General features: G+C 37.0%; 1 protein-coding gene across 4 annotated transcripts in view; it reads left to right on the top strand.

Annotated features, from left to right (window-relative positions):
• The window catches only part of PLXNB2 (plexin B2), a 522,361-nt gene that overhangs the window by 376,689 nt on the left and 132,220 nt on the right, over window positions 1-13,452 (top strand). For all 4 annotated transcript variants that reach the window (XM_070755420.1, XM_070755418.1, XM_070755419.1 and 1 more), the window contains 5 exons: window positions 723-849; window positions 5,098-5,248; window positions 9,917-10,028; window positions 10,976-11,078; window positions 12,460-12,561. In XM_070755420.1, coding sequence (XP_070611521.1) covers window positions 723-849; window positions 5,098-5,248; window positions 9,917-10,028; window positions 10,976-11,078; window positions 12,460-12,561 — 595 coding nt within the window. The remainder of the gene's footprint in view (window positions 1-722; window positions 850-5,097; window positions 5,249-9,916; window positions 10,029-10,975; window positions 11,079-12,459; window positions 12,562-13,452) is intronic.

The following is a 13,452-nucleotide window of genomic DNA, read 5'->3' as shown; positions in this document are numbered from 1 at the left end:
TACTAATGGAATCTATTCCATTGTTCCATTGTATTTTTTATTTTTATTTAAATTTCATTAGTATGAAGCAATAATATATTCAACCACCCAAAGTCACAGTAAATTTAGATGGGTTCTCCTGCACTCAGCTCTATTTAGAGTTCTCAGTGCTATTCTATTCCTTAAAATTGTTGACAAAACCTGAAAGTAGATCCTATCTCAAGAACTTTGTTAAATTCATATTCCCTCCAGCAATGAAAAATAACCAATTCCAAAGCTAGAAATGTTTGCCTTTCTCTGTGGCACAGTAAGAGCCTACGGAGCTAAGCCTCAGGCTAAAAATAAAGAACCGATGACAAATTTGAAAAGTGCTAAAGAATAATCAAAACAGTCCAGATTTATACACTTCATAATCAGTTTAGCTTCTTAATAGCTAAAGCTACTTTTCCATTATATGTTTCTTGAATATTAGATTAGATTTTCCAGTGCTGTACAGTAAATTGTATTTAAGATAATTATTTGTACACTTATTGTTGTCATTTTAAATGCTCATAGGTAATTATCTTGTAGTAAAGAACAATAAGTAAACTGAAAGAAAGGAAAAATGAAATATTAAACATTTAATGTGTGCCATCTGTCATTTATCAATTTGCATAGGTTTGAATGTCATTTCATTTTGACTGAATGCTGAGTTAAAAATTTTAATTACTTTGGATAACATTAGGCTTTATTATTTATTCCAGATGCACAAGAAAAAAGGACTGTGGAAGATCAGCTAGGGAAAATAATTGGCTTTGGAGTCCTGATGGTGTTTGTTTGAGTATTACAAGTGCTAACCCTCAAAATATGAGCCGGAAAGTTCTAAGCAAGGTAGATGTGAAATGAATTCATCATAAATATGAAAAAAAAATATGTTTGGGAGGGTGGGAAATAATTGTGCACACTTGTTGCATAGTCATACCAGTGTTTTTCAACCAGTGTGCCGCGGCACACTAGTGTGCCATGAGACATGGTCAGGTGTGCCGCGAAGCTCAGAGAGAGAAAGAAAGAAAGAGAGAGAGCAAGAGAGAGAGAGAAAGCAAGAGAGGGAAAAAGAAAGAGAACGAGAGAGAGAGAAAGAAAGGAAGGAAGAGAGAGAGAAAGAAAGGGAGAGAGAAAGAGAACAAGAGAGAAAGAAAGAGAGGGAGAGAGAGAGGGAGGGAAGGTGGGAGAGTGAAAGACATAGAGGGAGGTAGGGAGGGAGAGAAAGAGCAAAAAAGAGGAAGGAAGGAAGAGAGAAAGAAAGAGGGAAGGAGAGAGAAAAAAAAGAGAAAGAGAGAGAAAGAGGGAGGGAGGGAGAAATAGGGAGGAAGAAAGAGAGAATTTTTTTGTCCAAACTTTTTTTAGCCCCCCCCCCCCCCATCCCCACTCAATGTGCCCCATAGTTTTGTAAATGTAAAAAATGTGCCGCGGCTCAAAAAAGGTTGAAAATCACTGGTCATACATAAAATCAGGTTAGTTTATTGTAATTAGCATTAGTCTTTGTGCTTGTTTAATGTGGTGTTTTCTTGTATTTATTTCTGGGAAAATGCTAGTTTTGTACAAAATCTTGAATTTGTATTTTTTGCTTTTCAAAATATCTGCATGTATTAAAAAAAGGTGAAATTTGCCCAAGAAATTGACAACTTAAGCGGACATCTACAGAGCTATATTTTGAGTTGCGAGAAGGACAAAAGTAGAATGACTTAAGGATTTCAAATTTGGAGAATACCATATTTTCATAACATCTGCTTAGATTCATACTTAGTTCCAAAATACTAAATCATATAAGTAAACTGAGTGCAACTGTATCCTATGGCTTCTCTATAATTCGTAACATACTCTTAATATAGTGTTAATCAACCTTGAGATCTTTAAGATCTATGGACTTCAACATCTAGCCAATCTTGCATCCTGGTGAACTCTGAGAGTTGAAATCCACATGTTTTAAAATTCTCAAGGTTGAGAAACATTCCCATAATATCTGAGGAAAAGAGTCATGCCAATTTTGCAGACTAGAGCTTAAACTATAGCTAAACAAATCAAAAAAAATTATGCGAACCTCAGCTTTTATAATAATAACGCTGCAAACCTAAAACTTTGAAAGGAAAAACTCAGAATTAAGCACTAAGGCAGATCCTTCTTAGGATATATAATCTAGAATTAGATTTACTGGCTATTTCTAGTACAACCAAGAAAGAGAAACATCTGTTGTTGATATATCTTTAGTAACTGTGCATTTTGCACAGAATGATCAAGAGATTTCCTGTTAGATAATTCCATTGTTCAATTGGTAAACTACAATTTGGGAGTCCTTTGCAATTAGGTATTTATAAGGATACAGAAGCATGTTGTGGTGGGTTAGCAATTGTAGACTCAGCTTCAATAAGCCAGCTATCTTGCTGAGATCATCAGGAAAAATCCTAAGTCATGAATTTAGTTTGTTTAGAAAGATAGGATATCCCTATTCCTTTCAAGACAAAAGTACTATACAGTACTTGGGGGAAAAAAGGATTGCAATGAATAGGAACAATATTATATTATGATTAATTACAGTACAAACAGATAGCATATTTTCATCTCTTGTTCATTTCCTGACTGTATAGTTACATTTACCCATTACCGTGGCTCATTTTTTCAATGTTCTGATTCCCAAAGGCAAAACTCTTGGAAAAATAGGCCACACGATTACTTAAAACACACAGCAGTTAAAGATGATGGCAAAACAGAATAGAACTGTGAAATCAAACATGTTGGAGAAGACATCAGCAGTGCTTCTTAGTGAGCTAATCAAATCACTGAACTTCTTAACCTATTCTATTCTTTCTTCACCTTTTTTTGAGGATATTGGTTTCTTAAGGTTGTAGAAATAATTAAATATTGGGGTGCTCATTCTGCAATGCTTGCAAAGCAATCAGGCATAACTCTTCCTCAGAAAACATCTCATTTTTGTCCTTCACCAAACAAAAATGTTGTTTCGGCTCCATTTGATGGGAAGTTTGTCTTTGTTGTCCTTTCAGAATAAGTCCCTTGATTATTTCCACCCTGACTTGCAACTCCCGCTGTGTGTTCTGGCTGATGCTGTTCTGTGGGCAGCATGCTTTAATTGTGCTGGAAAAGTTTAAACAACTTCTGTGCTGAATAGATGCTACATTTAGGCTGAACTGAGAATTCAACAAAGACTTGTTGTATTCTGTAGAGACATAAAAGCATGACAACAATGGCTTACGTCTTATTTCAAAAATATGCAGGGCAGGTTTAAGGGGATAAAGCATCTTTGCAAGTTACACAGAGGATTCCATTTAGAAATTTAAAAAGAAAAAGTAGAAATTCATCGCAGACTGATTAAAATTATGTTCTGCCGGGACCACCCTATTGTTCTTTTTACAACAAGAATGAGGCAGTTCCAAAGGTTTATAAAAGAACATGTCAGCAGACCGTATTGTGGTGACAACACAAGAGAGAATGGGTGAGATCTATTAATAGCTTGGTTTGGTTTCCATAAAATCATTGAAAAGCATTTTTCTTAAAAATAGGGCCGGAAACATTCTGATATAAAAAGGACAGAATGTATCAGTACATCAGGCTTCTTGAAATAACATAAGGTGTCATTTGAAAGTCATTTTATGAGTCCTTGCTGAAGTGCTCTCCTTGGAACCAAATATATGAAGATACCTTGAAAATGCATTAAAATAGCAAAAGATGGTTGGTCTAGAACAGTGTTTTTCAACCAGTGTGCGGTGGCACACTAGTGTGCCGCGAGACATGGTCAGGTGTGCCACGAAGAAGGAAGCTCAGGTTCCAGTCTCGCAATTTTTGCTGAGAGAGAAAGAGAGAGTGAGAGAGAGAGAGAGAAAGAAAGCAAGATAGAGAAAGTAAAGAGAAAGAGAAAGCAAGAGTGAGAGAGAAAGAAAGCAAGAAAGAGAGAGAGAGAAAGAAAGCAAGAGAGAGAGAAAAGGAGAAGGGAGAGAGAGAGAGAGAAATGAGCAAAAAGGGGAGGAAAAAAGAGAAATGAGAAAATGATTGAGACGGAGAATGAGAGGAAAGAGAAACAAGAGAAGTGACTCTTGATTTAAAGCATATGATAAAAAGCACCCAAAGAATAAGAGAGAACCACCCCCCCAGCCCTCACCTGTTTTTGGAAATGGTTCAAGAGTGTGTATATATATATATATACACACACACAAGGGGGGGAAGGAGACAGGGATGGAAAAAGAGAGGAGAGTGTCTTAGGGTGTCATTTTGTGTCATTTTGGTTGGTGGTGTGCCCCAGGACTTTGTAAATGTAAAAAATGTGCCGCGGCTCAAAAAAGGTTGAAAATCACTGGTCTAGAACCCTGGTTCCCAACGTGGGGTTCACAGGGGGGGCAATTTGATTTTTGAGGGGGGCAATGGGAACCTTGTTTAAACCAAAATTAACTTGGTTTAATTTATTTAAACCAAGTTAATGGCCTTTTAGGCTCCTTCCACGTGAGTAGGAGTTCACTTTTTGAATAGTAAGAATTATATGTCACGGAGGGGGGGTGTCAGGGTTTTAGAGATGCTTAGGTGGGGCATGGCCAAAAAAAGATTGGGAACCACTGCTCTAGAAGTATATCACTGGTCTAGTTATTGGAAGTTATTGGAAGTATACCTACCATCCAGCAGTGGGTTGTTTCCGGTTTGGACCGGTTCTACGTTTTGGCAGCAGGAGGCTCTGACCACCCACCTGGGATTTAAAGGATTTTAGAATCCACTATTGTTACCATCCATTCATCTGTGTGATAGTAACTGGAATCTAGTATCATCAAGAGAGCCATAATTATCTATCTGTGATCTAAACAATATCTAATGATCTCTACTGGGATCTCTGCCCCAAACTTTTCAAAATTTGTTTAGTGCCAAGTATTGAATCTTTAAGCTTTGCTACGTAAAAAATATGGCTGCTTTCCAAAATTCATACAGTTACAAGTGAGCCATTAAAATTCCACTATTATTGCATTAACTTTATGCATTGATCAGTTTTGCTTTATTTTTGCACAGAGTTTTACTACTGCATTTATTTGTTGCTCTGTTAGAATGTGTATTGTTTCTAAGTATTGTTTGTTATTTCAATTCCAGGTAGAATTTACTATAAGCCCTTTGCCAGATTTAAATGAAGATGACCAGCTTTGGTGTCAGTTTGGGGAAATGAGGCAGCAGGCAGAGAAACAAGGTGATGCTGTTATCTGCCAACCTCCAAATCAAATTCCTCCAACAACCAAAGGCCAAGGTAAAGATACAGCTGAACCCCATGTTTAACGCTCAGATCCAAAGTTTGAAGCTACTATTTTAACAGCTGCTTGAAACTACGAATATTGTATGGGGTTTTCTGTGATTCATTTTTTATTGGCATTAGCCTAAGAATAGTATCTTTAACATTTTTTTTTCTTAGAAATATTAATAGCACCTTGTCTGTTTCATGCATTCTAGGCATATTTGCATCCCTTGTGCATACATTAAGTATTTTTTAAAATCTAAAAAGTGAAGGGTGAACTTCTCAATAGGCATTCCGTTTCATTTAACCTGCTGCAATTGAGTTGTTTGTTGCCAGGAAACATCAGGGTATTTTTTTTTTTAATCAATACAGTAGTTATTCTTGATAAGATAGCACTCTTTCCAGAGATGCAATAACCTGAGGATCTTTCAACACTCATGATTCTTGTTGAAGTAGCAAGTGCAAGCCATGGCTAGGGAGATCTTTGTTCAGTTTCAGCTGTTGCACTGGTTGTGTCTCTTACCTTGAACAAAGATGCCCTGGCAACAGTGACTCATGTTCAGTTCACCACATAGTAAGATTACTATAATACTCTCTTTGTCAGGATACCCTTGGAGTTTATTTATAAACTTGTCTAGTTCAAAATTTCATTGACAAGACTCCTGATAAGACAGCCATCAGAATGTAAATACAGCCGGATGACTTTTCAAAGTGATATTCATCCACTTTTAAAGCATTTGATTATATCAGACAATGATATGTCAAGTTAGAATCTATACATCCAATTCATCTTACAGACAGAACTGCTGAGCCTCCCCATCCCCATTCCATGAAGTTCATAGCAATAACACTCAGACTTATATACTGCTTCCCAGTGCTTCATTCATAGCCCTCTCTAAGTGATTTCCAGAATCAGCATATTGCCTCCAGCAATCTGGGTTCTCATTTATCCACCTTGGAAGGATGGTAGGCTAAGTCAACCTTGAGCTGGTAAGATTCAAACTACCAAATTTTAGGCAGCCAGCAGTCAGCAGAAGTAACTTGCAGTACAGTGTTCCCTCGATTTCCGCGGGGGATGCGTTCCGAGATCGCCCGCGAAAGTCGAATTTCCGCGAAGTAGAGATGTGGAAGTAAATACACCATTTTTGGCTATGAACAGTATCCCAAGCCATCCCTTAACACTTTAAACCCTTAAATTACCATTTCCCATTCCCTTAACAACCATTTACTCACCATTATTACTGGTACTCACCATTGAATAAGACACTTGGTGATCCTGATATTTATAAACATAATTATTTATTAACAATATTCTTTTTGTTATTTATTTGCAAAAATTATTAGTATGATGTCATTGGGTGGGAAAAACCGTGGTATAGGAAAAAACCACAAAGTATTTTTAATTAATATTTTTTGAAAAACCGTGGTAGAGGCTATTCGCGAAGTTCGAACCTGCGAAAATCGAGGAAACACTGTACTGTATTCTAACCACCATGCTATAGGTTGCGGATAAGATGCTAGGCTTTGTCAGTGGTGTCAACTATTTTTTGAAATACCCCAAACCCAAAAGTGAGGATGACTTCCTCCATCCTTTTATTTAGGATACAAGTTCAAACTTTAATGGACATTTGGTCCCTAGATTGTCCTGGTCATTATTTGAATTTACATTTCATTGTTAATCTATTCAATTATACTTCCTATTTTGTTCTGGGTATACTGATTGTGTTATCTTCTGCCCAGAATCCTAGTTGACTGGGGCAGTTTATAAATATAGTAAATCAAACCTCAAAGATGATACTATCTGAGCTTCTCAAATTTGTATTCCAGTATCTATCCAAGACAGCAGGTTGAAAAAGTTGCCTTAAAAGCCATATCAGATGCCAAAATGATTGGTCAACTAAAGCCAAAGTTAATAGTTGACCTAGATGCCATTTCTATCTTGGGTGGTAGAATGATATATAAATGTCTGTCATAGTTTCCAGGATAAAACAAGAATGTCCTTTACATTATTTGTCTCAAAGAAAAATGTATTTTGGGTTATTCTTTCACTGTAGACAAAACTTTGGGATATCAGACAGTGGATGCTTCATAAATATTGAACATAAGAGAATTTCTGTTTGCGCATTTTTCTAGCAAGTTAATAGTGCATGACTTCTTATATAAAGCCATTTCTTGCAGATTGTTACAAGTGGTTTCCTGGGGGGAATGTAAGAATTAGTGGTTTCCTGGGGAATGTAAGAAATGCTTCTAGTCACATTCATTTCTCCTGAGAAGATTTGATCAATGCAAATGATAAATTTGTTTTGAAAGCGACAGCTCTGAATTAACTGACGTCTTTAAAATATATATTCAGTTTCCAGTTGACCTCTGAAAGTATGGCCTAAAGTGAAAAACATCCAACAATTTTCACTGGAATTTTTCATGAAGTGAGCTTAAATCTAAGCTGTCATCACTCTTTCCACAAGCTGTTAGAGGAAAGCAGAGTTTGAAGTTGCTCAATAGCTTGTGAAATAGCTTGTCAGAGGATTTAATGATTTCCATAAGAGGAAGCGCTAGGAATCTCACTGAGAAAGCCTCAATTCCTATAGCTCTTCATTCTTAATTCTGTAAAAATTCAGATTAGTAAGGTATTAATAGAGGAAATATGTGCAATATATTAGTGTTTTTCCAAAATTCTACTTTTAAATTACTATTTTCAGAACATATTTGCTATTTGTGAAGCATGTTTTATTCATAAATGATTTGAGCAACATACACTTTCCATATACAAACTTTGTATGTATGCATTTATTTTTGGATCCATGTATCTTATTAAAAACAAATAGGAATGTACCCTCTTTAGAAATTCAGCATAACTTTAAATACGAGCAAAGTATTTTGCTAATCTTTAAAAGCACCCTAAATTTCTTCAGGTTTCCATATAAATGTCATTTATTAATTTATTATTATTTATTAATTAGATTTATAGGATACCCTCTCATGGACTCAGGGGAGCTAAATAAATAAGTGATAAAATTATACGGATTCTTTTTTTAAAGTCCCACTTCTCACTAATCATTTTTTAATCATTACCATAATTAAGAATCTAACAACAAAGATTTTTTCATTAACAGATTTACTCATACATTTGCTATCTGTGGTGGTTTTTTTGGTTGGAGCAGACTATTGCATACTAATTCTGCCTACAGTTTATGCACAGGGCTAAAGGTTGGCTCAGCCTTGCATTCTTCTGAGGTTGGTAGAGTGAAGATCCAAATTATTGGGAGCAATATGCTGACATTATAAACAGTACGGAGTACAGTAAAGCACTATGAAGAGGTTTATAAATCTAAATGCTATTGTTATTGCTATTTTCCTTTTGCTTTTATCGGACTGCATTTTTCAATACAGTAATACCTCGTCTTACGAACTTAATTGGTTCCAGGACGAGGTTCGTAAGGTGAAAAGTTCGTAAGATGAAACAATGTTTCCCATAGGAATCAATGGAAAAGCCAATAATGCGTGCAAGCCGGTTAGGAAAATCCAAAACATTAAGGCTTTAAAAAAAAAAAAAAGCTGCCGGCAGACGAAGCTGAGGCGAACGGAGTGGGGGGAGGGACAGCGAGAGGTGGCAAGAGGTGGCAGTCCCAATGAAGCAAGGCAAAAAGAGCCTCTCTTGATCTCCATGAGTCCCTCCCGTTTTTTCCCACTCTGTCCTGCACCTTTCTCCCCTCTTGATCTCCATGGGTTCCTCCCATTTTTCCCACCCTGTCCTGCACCTTTCTCCCCTCTTGATCTCCATCGGTTCCTCCCATTTCTTCCCACCCTGTCCTGTACCTTTCTCCCCTCTTGATCTCCATGGGTTCCTCCCGTTTTTTCCCACCCTACCCTGCACCTTTCTTCCCTCTTGATCTCCATGGGTTCCTCCCGTTTTTTCCCACCCTGTCCTGCACCTTTCTCCCCTCTTGATCCCCATGGGTTCCTTCCGTTTTTTCCCACCCTGTCCTGCGCCTTTCTCCCCTCTTGATCTCCATGGGTCCCTCCCGTTTTTTCCCACCATGGGTCCCTCCCGAGGGGAGAAAGGTGCAGGACAGGGTGGGAAAAAACAGGAGGAACCCATGGAGATCAAGAGGGGAGAAAGGTGCAGGACAGGGTGGGGGAAAACGGGAGGAACCCATGGAGATCAAGAGGGGAGAAAAGTGCAGGACAGGGTGGGAAAAAATGGGAGGAACCCATGGAGATCAAGAGGGGAGAAAGGTGCAGGACAGGGTGGGAAAGAATGGGAGGGACTCAAGTCTGGAGGTGGGGCATCCCAGTGGGCCGGCAGCAGGTTCGTAAGGTGAAAAAAGTTCGTAAGAAGAGGCAAAAAAATTCCGAACCCTGGGTTCGTATCTCGAAAAGTTCGTATGACGAGGGGTTTGTATCATGAGGTACCACTGTAATAGAAATGTTACCACTTTGAGGGGTGGGGAAACATTTGTGCATGATTAAAGCTTGGGATTCTAAAATATTTTAACATGCCTATTGTCATTAGGTTTAATTTTATATGCTATTAAGAAAGAGCCAAGGATTCATGGCCTAACCTCACAGGTTCAATAAATGCTTCAGTGGGGTATATTATTGGAGTAGACTGTAAATTGAACCAAGCTATATAAATTATAAAGCATCTTCAATCAAATTAATGTGGTGGGGTTTTTTTTGTAGATTCTGTCCTGGTTCTGGTAAATCTAACCTTTGGAGATAATATATTTTTTGCATCGGGTACATACCCTTTTTATGACTGTGGAGAAGCTATAAATCGTATTGAAAATGAGCCGTAAGTATTTGACTGCTGACCTTCATTATATTTCTCCTTCCCATGCTATTTGCACTCAAATATTATAATAATTAATGCTTTTGATTTCGTTGTCATGTTGTTCAAAGAAGATAACTTTTCATTGAATTATCAGCAAAAGGTGATGTAAACTATACCTTGACTTTTCCTATAGGTGAGACCTTCTGTATTTTGAATAGAAAAAAAATGTTTACATCCTGGGAGAAAGACCCCATTTGCTTTCCTTAAAGCATTTTTGGTCTTTACTACTCCAGCATCTAAGATCAGTCAAAGTTATCTCCTTTGCTTTGAGTAAAATATAAATAATTATCCTAATGAATTAGGGAACAATCGGTGAAGATGAATTTTGGAAATCTCTTGGTCCAATAACATGATTTCTACACTTGTATCATGATAACAAAGGTAACAAATCATTGTTCCAGCCCTAGAGCCCTTTGTTCTGATAGAAAAACTGCAGGCATAATCTCATATACAATCCGAGTACGATTTCTAATTGTTGGACCTTTGTGACATCATTAGCTATTTCTTAAGTTCTTATATCAGAACATGTATCTCTATATCTGGAAGTTTGGGGAGATATCTGTTGAATTCTTGGGCTCTCACAGGGAAAGCCATTATGTATTTGTCATAAGGGAAACATGTGATTCGGTGCATATGAAATGTCTGCAGTGGTCCTGTTTTCAGCTCCATAAATTAGTTAGTCTTTTCCCAGAATCATATTTCGGCTATGGGTTTAAAGATACAGCTGGTTTAAAGAGTGCATTCATGTACTCAGGCGGTAATGAATATCTTCTATCCTCCAAATGACATTTTGGTCTCTGAAAGACTGCAAGACTTTTAGATTTTTATTAATATATAAAATGACCTTTATTATTAAAAAGGAGCCAAGGAGCATGCAAACTGAAAGCATTTCTTATTTATTCATGTAGGTGTTATTCCTGTGCAAGCAGTAGATGGAATTGCCAATGGGACTGGAAGAATCATGTCTGTGAAGATGCTTCTCTAGAGCAGGATGTGATTAAACAGAATATGGTAAATGTTCTAAGATGGAATCTTATTCAAGACCTTGGCTGAACATGGTTTTGATAAAGTGAGATAATGTTTAGTATGGCCAACAAACTTAAAGTTCGGATAAAATATAACTAGTGCACAGAACTGTATTAAAAGAACCTCATAGTAATATTTCACAGGCCAGTGAGCATATATAGGAACAAAAGTTAGAAGTTCTACACGTAATATTAAGATAGCAATCAGCTAATAAATCAGATGGACAGTATATCAGGCAGTATAGCATGGGTATAAACACTATAAGGTAACTATATTGTGAATCTTGTTTAATTGCATTGCAGAGAGTCAAAGTCAGAGTTGATTATGCTTCACAGCAGAAAGATGTAGAGCTGTTTAAAAATCCCCATCATTCAAGAGGCAGCGAATATATGAATATGATATAGGTATCTGAGTTATAATTCCATTCTTTTTCATAATTTACAGTGGCACCTCTACTTATTAACTTAATTCATTCTGTGACCAGGTTCTTAAGTAGAAAAGTTTGTAAGAAGAAGCAAAGTTTGTAAGAAGAAGCAATTTTTCCCATAGGAATTCATGTAAAAGCAAATAAAGTGTGTGATTGGGAAACCACAGGGAGGGTGGAAGCCCTGTTTCCTCTCAGGAGATTCCTAGAGAGGCCCCACGGAGGCTTCTCCCTGCCTTTTCCGGTTACAGTTTCAGAGGCTCGGGTTTGTAAGTGGAAAATGGTTCTTGAGAAGAGGCAAAAAAATCTTGAACACCCGGTTCTTATCTAGAAAAGTTCATAAGTAGAGGCGCTCTTAGGTAGAGGTACCACTGTACTTGAAAGAATGGAAAGTTTTCAAGTGTTGAGTGTCTGGACAGTCTAGCACACAAATCTGCAAGCTTGTACAGTGTTCCCTCGATTTTCACGGATTCAAACTTCGCGAAAAGTCTATACCACAGTTTTTCAAAAATATTAATTAAAAAATACTTCGTGGGTTTTTTCCCCTATACCACAGTTTTTCCCGCCTGATGACGTCATATGTCATCGCCAAACTTTCGTCTGCCTTTAATAATTTTTTTAAAAATAAACTTTAATAAATAAACATGGTGAGTAATAATCTAAATGGTTGCTAATGGAATGGGAAATTGCAATTTAGGGGTTTAAAGTGTTAAGGGAAGGCTTGTGATACTGTTCATAGCCAAAAATAGTGTATTTACTTCCACATCTCTACTTTGCGGAAATTCTACTTTCGCGGGCCATCTCAGAACGCATCTCCCGCGAAAATCGAGGGAACACTGTAGTCATATCTAGCAAAATAATAACACAAAAATATCATTGTGCAAAGCATATTCTGAAATATAAAATTTCTCTACTAATATGTATGAAATGTTTGCCCTCTAGGAAGAAGAATGTCCACACTTTTTAAATCCTAGTCCCCAAATAATACCAATGGAGGTCTCAACCAAAGTTTATTTTGAAGGGAAGAATCTAGATAATTATCAGGTAAAATTAAATGAACGGTAATATGTATTTAAGATATAAAACTTGATAGTTTGTAATTCCCTTGCTTAAAAATTAAATGTCATATGTTATGAGGAGCCTTTTAGAATAGAAAGAATACATAATTTATCATGTAATTTTTAAAGCTTGTTTTGATGGATAATTTAAAAATATCTTTACTGGATGAAAGTTATACATCACCACAGTCAAAAGTTACAGTGCGGTGTAGCACTCTGGGGTTTCTCTGAATTTCATCAGCAGATATGAACCTGTACAACTATCTGTAGGGATTCATATAGAGAGCTGTTTGCATGTTAATGAACACTTCTATAAGCATGGAAATTTGATCACTGTATTAGAGGTCAGCGATTCATTAGAAATTGATCTGTCTGCAGATATGGTTAAAGTCCACTTCCACACCTTAGGATAATGCAAACAAAACAACACACAGTAAATCATTTTTAAATGAAATGTGTTTCTGAATGAATAAACCTGTCCTAAGCGCTGGTGTTTTTTTTCTGCACAGTATTTATTGTGATATTTTGGTTAATATTGTGATATTTTGGTTAATTCCTCCACTCGAAATAGAATACCCTATGAGACTAGACCTTCAATCCTGAGCCTAGAAAGTTTAGAACTAAGACGCCTTAAACAAGATCTAAGTATTGCCCACAAGATCATATGCTGCAACATCCTCCCTGTCGGTGACTACTTCAGCTTCAACCACAACAAGACAAGAGCACACAACAGATTTAAACTTAATATTAACCGCTCCAAACTTGACTGTGAAAAATATGACTTCAGTAACCGAGTTGTCGAAGCGTGGAACTCATTACCGGACTCCATAGTGTCATCCCCAAACCCCCAACACTTTACCTATTATCTATGGTTGAC

This window comes from Erythrolamprus reginae, chromosome 6, assembly GCF_031021105.1.
Source record: "Erythrolamprus reginae isolate rEryReg1 chromosome 6, rEryReg1.hap1, whole genome shotgun sequence".
NCBI lineage: Eukaryota > Metazoa > Chordata > Lepidosauria > Squamata > Dipsadidae > Erythrolamprus > Erythrolamprus reginae.
Note: the sequence above shows the minus strand (reverse complement) of the source record. Positions and strands in the feature narration are given on the sequence as shown.